Source organism: Callionymus lyra, chromosome 3 (assembly GCF_982586985.1).
Source record: "Callionymus lyra chromosome 3, fCalLyr1.hap1.1, whole genome shotgun sequence".
Classification (NCBI taxonomy): Eukaryota; Metazoa; Chordata; class Actinopteri; order Syngnathiformes; family Callionymidae; genus Callionymus; species Callionymus lyra.
The window spans coordinates 34,938,488-34,951,238 of record NC_141820.1 but is presented as its reverse complement, the minus strand read 5'-3'; the positions used below and the strand labels follow the sequence as shown (position 1 = coordinate 34,951,238).

The window sequence follows — 12,751 nt, the reverse complement described above, 5'->3', positions numbered from 1 at the left end:
ACTATAGTTTCAAATCGGCCTTTTCTTAAGTGTTTGAGTTGCTCTGGTTCTCGATGCTAACAGAGGGGTCGTTTGTAGCTGATTTAAATGTCCATTATCGTGCTAAACCGATATTAGTCCACTGAGACGATGCTCGTAAACATCCAACCTTTGCTGATTTACGACCTACGATTTCTCCAGGCTGCTGGCCGGGTTGATCTAAACTGTCTTTAGCACTTTCTACTGAGGGGTTGAATTTGCTCATTCACGCCTGGTTTGTGTTGCAGTCACCTTCTTAATCGTCAGCAGAGAAACAACATCTGTTGGAAACTGATACACGAGGAAACTTATGGTTGCTGTAGAAGTGGCTTTTCAAAAAAAAAAAATGTTGATGCAAACCTTTTAGAGTGCATGGCTGTCAGGATCATCAATACAGATGCAGTCCCATCACTGTTCAGACCTCAAAAGCTGAGGATGATGTAGTTAAGACACTGCATTTACAGCCAATTTGATCATTGTGGGAAATGGGCTTATTGGTGGTGGTTTGTGTTTAAGTGCATTTCTTGTAAATAATGTAAGAAAGTTACACCAGTGGAATCATCTGAGGGAATGATTCATTCGCCATCATGCGCTGATGTTATTGTTTTGTCTTAAAAATAATTATAACAAAGGTCTGTGGGTATATATCGATTAATCTGTTCTCTTCTCCCTTAAGATGTCTTACTCGTCTCCTTGACGACACTCAAGTCCTTCATCTCCTGCGTCTTCTATATTGTCGAAGTAATCATCTCGGCAGCTGTGCTACATTGTTCGCGTGTCACAACTGGGACTGGGTGCTTAAACAGTGACGTTGAGCTTGATCTCTGTGTTTCCTGAGATTTTTCCTTCTCCCTAATGTGTCGCTTATCTGTGAGCAGATTTTAATGAGCTGAACGTGCTCACAGCATCACCGTGTAAACACTGAGGGATCTGGTGTCAGTTTTCATTATCTACTCAAGTGACTGCAGCACAAAGAGGGTGGAGAGGTGCCGATGTAATCTCTGTAATCTATGTTTTTCACACCAATATTGTTGTGAACAGAGTCATCTTCTAGCTGGTGCTGTGGCCAATCCATCATAGACCATGAGCGACAACAGTTCTGTTCTTCCTGGCGGCAAAACTGTGCCATGGCTTCCTTTCAGTGGAGGTCGTCAAAGAACACTGTACAAAATAAGTAATTTAACATTGTTTTAAATGCTAATTTAGTCTTCAAAGTTGACCTTCATATTCTATTTAAACTTCATTTAAACGTTTTTTCCCCTCACTTTCACTTTTCATTATATTATTGACTTTGACTATCTTTCTGTGTGTGAATTTTTTTTGCTAACAGCGAACTGTAAAACAGAATGAACAAGATTGCCGTTACAATAAGTGGAGATAGACTATAATATTCAAAAATAATACTCCCAATTGCTTTTAGGAGTGTTGATATATAGCAATTTTTTTTCATACTGAATCGATATTCGAAACCACTCTGTATATTTTATTATTACTTTGGGTAAATAGATAGATGGATACTTTATTGATCCTGAACAAGATATCACAATCGGATTACTTAACCATACTTATTTCAGGGTTAAGTCGACTCCAGCAACTTTTAAAGCTGATTTTTCTTTTTATAAAACAAGTGAAAACAGTAACGATTCTGTCAAGAGTAATGCAGTCTGTAAATTCTGCAACACCAGAGTCAAGTACTGCAAATATGTCATTGTTTCTACAGCAATATATCACAATATCATCTATCATTGCCCCTGTATCGTTATACGTATCATATCTTATGATTTTTGACAACACACACCCCTGCTACTCCTGTTTGAGCTTACATGTTGCGTCACAGCCTACTGCCGCCAGTGTGTGAGTTATTGTGTGACATATTGAAGTGCTTTGGGTGCTGAAGAAGCAGTGAAAGCTTACACAAGTATCAGCTACTGTATCCATAAACAATTGTCAGCTAGTTGTTAATACGTTCCAACATTTACATTCTTCAAAGTTTGTTACTAATCTCTTTGACTTCTGCTGTCATGAATATTCACTTCCAGAAATGGTTTTAGTAAAAAGCAGCAAATATGGCCCAGGGAATTATCTAGTTGTGCTGTTGGACTTGCTGTGTATTTATCATTTATGTCGACCTGTGTCACCTGTAGCTTCTTTGAATAACTTGATTGTTTGAAATACTTTTCACTATTGGGCCAGAATTGTCTTTATATGTAAACATGTCCAAGAAATACTTACTCCATAAAAAAACAGTAGTGTAGAATAAGTGTCCCACGGCAGTAAATACAAAAACTATAATGTTGAATTAAAATAAAGCATTTTTAAACCAAGACAACATGAGAATATTTTAATACGTCTCTGCTCCTTCTCCGTGTTTTTCCCAGACGTGCTGGTGAACGGGAAACCATGCGACTGTGACATCATCGCAGACTGTAAAGTGGGTGATGCGGTCACTCTGGAGGTCAAGCTGGTCAACCAGAGCAAGAACTCGGTGGGCCCATTGGCACTAACTGTGGTGCCATATCAGGACTTCCAGAACGGGGTTCACAACTACGATCTTGAGGACGCTGTCACCTTCATCGGCTCCAACACCTTCTACATCGACACGGTCAGGCATTCTCAGATTTGAATAGTGTCACAGGAAGTGAGGTTTTGAAATGTTTAGTGTGACTTCAGGATGAGACAGATTCATGAGGTGCAACTGAGAAAACAAGGGATTTCTTTCTTTTTTTTTAAAAAGCTGTGTAGAAGCTGTGAAACAAGTGAACATGGACATGAAGGAAAGAGAGTCTTTACCTCCCCTCCCTCTGTCCACTTCATCTTTCCTCTCCCCCTCTTTCGTGTTCTCTGTCATTGTTTATGTTTTTTATGGTAGCAACAGACCTTCCTCTCCTGTTTCACCAGACTCGATTCAAAGAATGATCTGTGGATTGTTGATTAAACTAGCAGTTCGTACTGTAGCTCTGCAGTGATCAGCTCTGCTTCCAGATCCAAACTGCTGAACTAGCTGAAGAAATTTAGTGTAGAAACATGAGCAACCATCTGAACTTTTCGATGTTCGTCTGCAGGTGAAGCCCAAAGGAACGTCAGTGTGTGAGGGGGCCATGATCTTCCTCTACACCGGAGACTTCTACCTGAACATTAAGTTCCAGGATGACAGCTCAGGGCGAGAGCTTCCTCTGGCCTGGTTCACCCTGCCCAGTGTCCACATCAGGGTGCACGACATGCCCATGCAGGCGGGGGCCTGACCCTCCCCTGAAGGCTTGATGCCTGAAAGACTCGATAAAAATGTCAGATACTGTATTTGTCAGGACCATCATCAAATTGTTGATATTCTATTAAGATTCAATCCTTTACGTTAACTTTTCTCTATGTAACTGAGTTGTGTTTCAGCTGTATGTCCGTCTTCTGTCGGTAACTGATCCTGATATGAGGAACATCCATGGAAGCATGTTGTCCTTTAAAGATGATCCTCACATAGTATTGGCTTCTCCGTTACCAAGACATAATTTCCATGACTGTCGCACTCACCTCATACTTACTTCTAAATAACCACCATGTCCTCTCTGTACCTGTGTATCTACCAGCACCCACAGCTATAATAGACAGTCAGCGTTGACTGAAAAACATCGTCAGTCGAAGGTGAAGATAGACGGAGTCAGAGATCAGGACTGAAGGGAGTCAAGTGGATCTGTGGCTAGCTGGACCATGAATCCATTTCATCTGTCGAATCAACTACGAGAGAATGAGCAGGCAAGCTTTGACGAGAGTCATTCAAGTAAGCAGCTAAATATAACATTTCATCTTCTTTTATTTGGAATGTATATTACTAATTGAGTACACTGGTGTAAACAGGTTAAATGTAGTTCTGTTAAGGACTAAATCACTATCGTGATGGTTGGTGATAGGGACCTCACAAGTCATTTAAGGGAGAAATTAATAAGTACACCTGGGAGCTAATTCTTCATCCACATCACAGCTGGTCTGGTCCACGTCTTGTTTCATATGGATGTGGACGCCTAACAATTGTTGTAAACGACAACACAATAAAATGAAGAGAAAACTCATCTGGTTTTGTTTTTGGCGACCTGACTCTGGTTCGTGTCTCTGTGCTGATTTATTTCAACCAGTGGTTCTCAACTGGTGGACCGATTTTTTTTTTTTTATTGTTTTAACTTTGAAGGGAATTCTACACGCTGTTCAAGAGTGATCATGATTTTAAGATCAACTTTATTAAGACAGAACTTCAGACCAATAGAGCAAACATTGCAGCCAGATCATTCCAGCAAATCACTTTGACCCCTTAGTGACTTACCTACGAGCATTTAACCTGCCTGGGTTAGGAATTCCATAAATCATGACTCCTTTTTATTTTCCTTCTTAGCCTTCTGATGACTTTTTTTTATTGCATCTTGGCATTCAAATGCTTTTTTCCTCTTTTCTACGTAGTTCTCTATCCACTCTTTTCATAGTTTTTTCTCTTGATTTGGATCAATAAGGGGAGACGGTGGCTGCCAAATCCCGGCCAGCTGAGAACATCCAATCAAGGGGTCACCAACATTTACACAGTCGAACAAAGAAGAATTTACAACAGAAGTTATTCACAGTATTTTTTCACGATCGTTTAGTTTTGTGTATCAGTTCCAACATTAGGGACCACACCTGCTATTTATATTTTTTTTTCATTAAAATAAAAACTTTTTTATAGACTGAGGTCGATTGTTATAGAACATACGTACCTCGTAGGAACCGTCTGTCCTTGGGGGCGAAAGATGGTTGGTGTCTCTTTACTGTTCAATCAAGCTTTTTTTCACTCTAGAAGCTGCTCTTCTGTCTGAGACCTGATGTGATGGTCAGTTCAGCCCTCGCAACCTTGCCTGAACTCTTTACCTCTCATAGCATATGTCCATTTCTCTGTACGGCAAAGACTGGAACTTGTAGGATTCTCTTATTCACACACATGTACTCCGTCCTCCTTCTACTGATCTTCATTGGTCTCCTCTCCGGCTCATCCTTCGACCTCTCCATCTTCTCCATCTGATCTTTACTCTCACTACAAATCATTTCATCATCTGCAAACATTATGATCCATAGTCACTCCTTTGTCACATCGTCTCTCAGTCTGTCATTCACCATAGTGGCAGGAAGAGCTGATGTAATCCTCCTTCATCCTTGAATCCATCCTTCACTCCTGCACCACCCTCGCGTACTTCTACGGGGCTCGACACTTGCTTGCTAGAAACTCTGTCTAAGCTCTTTCTGAGGTCGGTGCAAGCGACAGATCTGTGGTGCTCTTCTACCTTTAGTCTGCTCTCAACAACTCCCGAATTTTCCTGATATGACTCATCAACTTGGTCATGGATTTATTGTCCCTACTTAACACGCCAACACCTCAACTAGGATGTTGTTATGGCGTTCACGCCCTCATGCTCTTCATATCTTCCTCTCTCTTTGCGCTTGATGGAGTCTACTGACTCCTTTAAGAAACGTCTTAAGACGTTTCTATTTGTGCAGGCTTTTCCTTGAATTTCTCGAACTCCTGTGTTGTTCTCGGTGTTGTCTTGATCTTTGAAGTATGTACTGTTTTGAGTATTGTTTTGATTGTTAAAGCGCTTTGTGACCCTGGTCTCGAAAAGCGCTATATAAATATATATTACTTACTTACTTACTTACTTACATCTGCCTAGAGTGATGATGGTAAAAGACATAGATCTGTGAGTCCACGCAGACCTTTTGAGATTCTTTGAGCATCATCACTCATTCTGACCGTCAGGCTTCAAGAGCTTCTTTTGAAGAGGAAATGGATCAAGTTTTAAAGTTCAGTCAGGGCTTTGAAGACTCTCAGAAGACAATTCATGTGTTTCACTGTGAGTCTTATGTTGCGACACCTGCCGACAGTTCTGTGTCCAGGCTGATGTTTGCAGAAACCGTCTTTCCTGAAAGAGTATTTGTGACTTTCTACCTTCTGTGACTAATGATGTGGATTCTACCAAGTTCTAATGAAACGGTGACATTCTTGCAGGAACAAGAACGGAGTGTTTGTTTACAGTGTTGGGCCGCCGACTGAATTTGAAGCTCTTGCATTTTCAGACTTAGTGAGAACTTCAAAGGTTGAAAAATGTCATTCTGCTTCTGAAGATTCTCCTGCTAGTCAATGATTAGAAATTTTAAGGAGAAGAACCTGATTTATTTTCCTTGCTTACATTTTAAACATTGCTGCATCTTTCCCACAGAAAAACAGGGATCGAAGGAAACAAGAAAAGAGCTTCTGTAGCGACCAAAGGGTGGTTGTTTGTTTAAACAACATCCGTTTTCAGGCGACTTTCATTAAGCAAATTCTGAAAAAAAACCCACCAGGCCTTAATAACAATGCAGCTGTTAGGATCTTTTAATTAATGAATCCTTAGTGTACTGAAAGGTTGACCTTCATCACTGGTTCTGTTCATAATTATTTCTTGGACAGGATTTCTCAGGTTGGAAAGGGTCTTCGGTTTGGTGACCACAGAATTCCATCACTGCATTATGCACTTGTGGTGTTTCGGGCACCCTCTGGAGACTTTTGAGGATGACCCCTGGCTACCCCTTTTAGGAGTAAGTAAGTAAGTAATTAAGTAATTAAGTAAGTATGTAATATTTGTAGAACGCTTTTCTAGACCAGGGTCACCATGCACTTAAACATTTAAAACAATAACCAATAAAATACATGCTTTAAAAGGTCAAGACACATAAGATAAACACAGGAGTCCCAGAAAATCAAAGAAAAGCCTGAACAAATAAAAGTGTCTTCAGATGTTTCTTGAAGGAGTCAGTAGATCATCAAACACAGAGAGAGAGGAAGATCGTTCCAAAGCTTAGGAGCAACAGCCTGGAAGGATTTCTCTCCTCTGGTCCTGAACCGTGTTCAGGAACCATAAGATTCTGATCCACAGACCTCAAGAGAACCAGAATTTTAAAGTTGATCCTGAAAGAAAAGGAGGAGGGGAGGGAGGACAGACCTCAGGACAGACCAGGACCTATAGGAGAGAAATTGTATCTGTTTAACTGTTAAACACGTCAACGTTTCTGGCAAGAGGAAAGTCTGGATCACTTGTCTCACTGTTTTGACTTCTGCTGACGCAGTAGAAAGTGGATGGATCGATGTGTCGTGAACATACAACTGAACTGTTGTTGCTATTAGAACATGTAGAACTAGAGACAAATATAAGATCAGGGTTCATCCTATACTCTTCAATCTCTATTTCAAATTGTTCCCTGAACATTCTAGCGACACACTTCAGCCAATAGATGGATCAATGAATTAGACTTTAATTTCTCATTGTGTGAGTCTGTTTCCTGCTGCTATTGATCAAATTGACTCTCAGAGTCCACTGAGTGACAGAAAAGACTTATTAGTTCTGCTGATATTGACGTTTTCTTTTAATGAAGGACAACAAACATCATGGAAGTTGACACACACACACACACACACACACACACACACACACAAAAGACTGACTGACCGTTGTCTTCAGCTAATCAGGTGGGATCCTTTGTTGTTTCTCGTGCTCCAATCTGTTGTTTTTGTTCACACAAAAAAACATTCTGTAAGGAAAACTAGAGGTTATCAAGAGCAAAACATGAAGGTCGATGGTTATGTCAGAAAATATATCGTCCTATTATTACTTCAAACCTTCTTCACACCCCAATTAATGCACCAATTATCTGCAAAAAAGTCGTTACTAAAATGTAGAATTCAGCAAATCAAATTGAGCGGTCCACATACGACGATGTGTCAATCACTCCAACACTCCCTCTTTGCACATAATGCTTTCACCGATCACTACGGAAATGAAGACTCATCTTGTGGACTGTCATGATGGATGGAAGACTTCAAGACAAACAGAAAAATGAAAGCAGATAAGAAAATAACTACAGTTTATGGTGAGATCAACATAATGTTCTGAAAACTGATACTACGATCGTCGTCTTTCTTCTTGACAGGTAATAGAACATTGTGTCTTTATTTATTCGTCTAATAGAGTTCATTCTAACAAGTATCTGCTTGTTAGAGGATGAAACAAACGCGACAACAATGATAATGATGCTAACAACTATGTTACTGCTTTATCTCTTTCTGAAGGATTTTTTACTTTTATTATTTATGTTGAGTTTCTTTAATTTGTTACGAGGTGAAGATTTATCCTATTATACACGTTTTAATTTTGTGACTAAACATCAGCACTTTGATGTTGTCTATATAATCTTTGATGTTGATTTCACTGACCTCATTCATTCATTCATTTCTACCGCTTTATCCCTTATCGGGGTCACGGGGAAACTGGGATAGGCTCCAGATCCCAGTTTCATTGGGCGAGAGGCAGGGGACACCCTGGAGAGGACGCCAGCAGGATTGCTTCTCAACAATCTTCGAACTTTAATGAGATATAAATTTAATAGCAGAACACACACTTAAACACAGACTAGAGTCATTGTGTCAAAAACTAGAAGATGCCATGAGAAAGTCTTCTCACGAGTGTTGGTTTTGTGTACATTGTGGGCTTTAATATTAAAGCAAAAGTGACACAGCACTTTACACTCTCTCACTCTTGCGACTACATTTTTACCTTGATTTAAGAATGTGAAGTCTGCGCAGTTAAATGAAACTTCATGAATTTTTTATTTTCCACCTAAAAATGTGAGACTACAAGCGTGACTAACATTCAAACTGAGCTGCAATTTGGTTTCCTGGAGGAGACTTACTTAAGGGGGTCCTTAACATTATGACCGACAACTGACGAACCTGCGGCTGTCTTATTCTGTCCATTCTTATGTGCAATGTCCTAGAAGTTAAATGGTGAACACAGTTCTTTGCCAAGTCGTTCATTTTGCTGGAAGACATTTCGGTGTTTTGATCAGTTCTTTGTATTGCACCATCAGAAGTCACAGCATGTCTCAAGTCTTGAAGGGAAATGTGAGTCAGAAGGAATGAAACAAAATGTGTAACTGAGAATAAGAAAATAAAGAGAGCAGCAGAGTCAATGATTGTGCGAATACAGAGCGAGACAGGCTCAGGTTCAGCAAGTGGCGGCTCTGGACAGACTTTAACCAGACTTGAATTTTACGATTTAGAATTTGTTATTTTGGAGAAATAGTTTCCTCAACAAGTGAAAAAATATATTCCACTTATGTCTGTGGAAAGTTGCTCTAACTGGTTCAAAGATCATGATCTGGATTGAAACCTTTAAGTGTGGGAAGGGGTGCAACTTTTATGTTTGTTTTTATTTATCTATTTATTTCATGATTATCTTTTAAATCCCAAAGTTTCTTCACACGGTTCAATTTCTTCTATGTTGGAACAGAACTAGATTTAATAATAATAATAATACATTTGATTTATATTGCACTTGTCGTCAAACATGACCTCAAAGATTAAAAGTATTTTTCAAAATCAACATAATAAGAGCTTTTGAATAAAAGAGTTCAGGCTCTAAGGAGTCTTCAGTTCCAGTAGGAGGGTGTTCCAGAGGCGTGGTTCTGCTGAGCAGGGTGTTTGTTGGTTGCATTTATGAGTAAGTAGTAGGATGTTGAAGTTTATCCGGGTGATGTGCTCACTGTGATGTTAATCGCAGTTTACTCAAACACACTGTGTTATGGAACATTTTGTCAATCACAGTCACATTGTTGGACTAGATGAGACGGATCAAGCATTTGCCAGTTCACTTCTAGTGTTCTTCTAGTGTTGGGTTGATGAGGCCTCATGAAATAGCTTTGTAGTAAAGACACTGTATCATGGTACACTTTCTTTATTTTAGATGGCACCCTTTGCTTTACAATCTTTGTCTCTAATCTACTGATTCAATGAAACCTGGCATAGTTAATATTTTCCATCTTGTGGCCTTTCAAAATGAAGACACTGTATCATGATACACTGTTAGCTCCTAAGCTGCTTCATGAGCTCTAATCAACCCGTCACTACTCTTTTCTTCATTATGTCTATTCTGACCACAGCAGCTGATCCAGCAATGTTTTAGTGTTACACACTAATCTGTGAAACATCTACACACTTTGAACCCTGCAGGTTAGAAGATGATGCAGTTGATCTATAGATTTTTACGAGTGTTTAGCCTCCAGCGCTCTAGCAGAGAAACACAATAGACAAACACAAGAGATTATTCCGAGCGAAAGACGACGGTTTGATTTTGTGTTGAACAGTCGATTTGTGCATCATGCGCTCACCCTCATGATGGAAAACACACGGAGAAATCCATATGATGCAGATTTTGGGTTGAAGGCGATGAATCTGTCAGGTGAAGAAGGAAATGGAGATGCTGAACATGAGCTTGGTAACAATGAATCGATCGTGAATCATTGGAGACGGAAAGCGCAGACTAATTTTAAAAAGGCGACGAAAGATTTCTGAGGTATTAAAAGAAAATGGCCCGGACCTAAACTTAAAACAACTCTTTTGGTAGGTAGTTTATTTTACATATCTTTCATTATTATTTATGATTTACTTTAAACTATTTGCCTTCATGTTACATATCCTGCTCATAATAATAGATTAAATTAATTAATTATTATTTAGTAAGGAGTCCTTTCTTTTCTTTTTAAATGTATTACTTAAATTATACTCTATTGTCCTGAAATTAGGATCATTTGTTTTCTTGAGCAGAAGATGCAAGCTCTTGTAAACGGCACTGACCCCAGCAGCGTGGAAGGCAGCTGATTCAGTTCTGTTCCTGATGTTTGTGTTGACATTATCAGGGGTTTTGATCTGCTGCTGAGTGTAATCTCTGCACATCAACTCTTCATGTGCACTGTCTACCACCCAGTGAGCATCACCGAGAGACCCTTATGATCTATGTGGTGTCTGATCATCACTGTAAGTTTCATGAAATCTCCATGGAGACTGGATCTCTCCAGCCAAACTGTCCCACTCTGTCTAGAAAAGGAGAAATGTTGTTTTAGGGTAGATTTATCGACGCCGTCACTCGTCACAGGACAAAACCTTCTTTTATAGGCAGGATGACGTAACCACCTTTGCTTTGTCCTTACTGCAGGATCCGATGTTGTCAGTGGATTTAATTGTGTTGGGACGAGATTGAAATTCATTCAGATAAAAGTCACTTTAGAGACTGACCTACAAAACAGTGAGTCGTTAGAGGAAGGTCTTAAGTAGCACGGTAGCAGATGGAACCAAGTCTCCTTTCTTAACCCTTGCATTTTACAAGGATTGAAAAAATGAATTCAACCCTGTTCAACTTTAATTTAATTCGTTATCCTCCCTTTCCTAAAAAGTATCTAAAATCCTGGCATCATTTACTTTAAAGATGTCGTCTGTGGCCTCACTTGAACAGAAAGAACTTAAGGACTAGAGGCAGGAAGTGGGAGCCATGTACTGTAAATACTTTTTAGACAATATAAACATACCTGTACAAAATAAGGAATAGCGTGACTTCTGCCGTGATTCCTTCTGCTTGAGCTAAAGTCTTGTATGTAGAAACAATGAAAATACACCAACATCCAACAAAAAATACCAACAAATAGACTAATAGAGGTTTGAATCGTTTTTTTCCATTTTATTACCTTATTGGTAAAGAAAATATCAATAGAGTTCGACAGCATTCTGCTCCTGTGTCAGTCTAGTACCGCTTTTCTCTTCAACATCTTTTTATTTATTTGTTCATTTTAAGCTCATCGTCATTCATTAGCTCATCAGGGTGTGATGAGATGATGAGACTCACATCAGTTTGGCATTTTGCATGACACTGCTGAGTACAGATGAACTTAATCAATGAATCATTTTCTTTCCTTTAGGCGGGATCAATATCCAATCACCTGTGCTCTCTGGTTCAGAGGCATGTCACGCTCCACATCAGTCCACAGAGTGTTTTGTGTATTGTAGTTTAGTAAGTCAAACTAAACACTTGATGGATTCACAATTTTAATTTATTTTTATTCACTTTTTAACCATTAACATACGAAAGAATACAGACTAAGAAATAAAATACTTTTTGACATTTCAGAAGATGAATTAAAGCTATTTCAACAATAGAAGATGAAACTATACACAAATTATTTTAAGAAAGGTACAAAGTTCAGTCGCTCATTTATAGTACTGCACAGAATGTTTTTCATCAAGACAAATATTAAAAAAAAACATTTTGCTCTGCTGTGTCGCTGTGAGTCTCATAACTATTGTTTTTAAACATCATGAAGGTGCAGAAACAGGCTTTAGAACATTTTCCACTGTTCCAACATCCTTCTGATCTGTAGACCCTCTAGTGTGCCCAAGTGCTGGTGTGACCAGGCCATCAGGTATCGGACCAGTGTAGTCATCCGTGACAAATATAAAAAACTTTATAAAGTCTAAACTTGTTTTGTCTCTCTGAGCGAGGCTGTTTCTTACATGCCGCACTATTCTTACTCAGAGATGAAATATTAATGTGCCAGCATGATGTTCTACACAAGCAACTTTGTCAAGACCTGCAGTGTTTGAGGTAACACTGTGTCAAAATCTGTGAATAAAAGCAACATATTTGTCAAGTCTCTAACGTGGAAAGAAGTTTAACAATCCAAAGTTTATTTTAAAAAATGTTTTGTGCCCCCATTTCTACTTTCATGTGTTGTGTGTATGTAGGTATGTGATATATAATATATATTTTCATGAATATTTAGATTGTAGATTATCACTGATGGCATCAAAACTGTGAAGGAATACATTGCCTTCTACAGTACATACAGTTTCTTCAAAGTATCC

The 12,751-nt window shown here is 39.1% G+C and overlaps 1 protein-coding gene across 2 annotated transcripts in view; it reads left to right on the top strand.

The window, feature by feature from the left end:
- trappc9 (trafficking protein particle complex subunit 9) overlaps window positions 1–4,079 on the top strand; it is a 78,484-nt gene extending 74,405 nt beyond the window's left edge. For both annotated transcript variants that reach the window (XM_087787683.1, XM_087787682.1), the window contains 2 exons: window positions 2,397–2,620; window positions 3,081–4,079. In XM_087787683.1, coding sequence (XP_087643809.1) covers window positions 2,397–2,620; window positions 3,081–3,260 — 404 coding nt within the window. In that variant the 3' untranslated portion in view covers window positions 3,261–4,079. The remainder of the gene's footprint in view (window positions 1–2,396; window positions 2,621–3,080) is intronic.
- The last annotated feature ends 8,672 nt before the right edge of the window (window positions 4,080–12,751 follow it).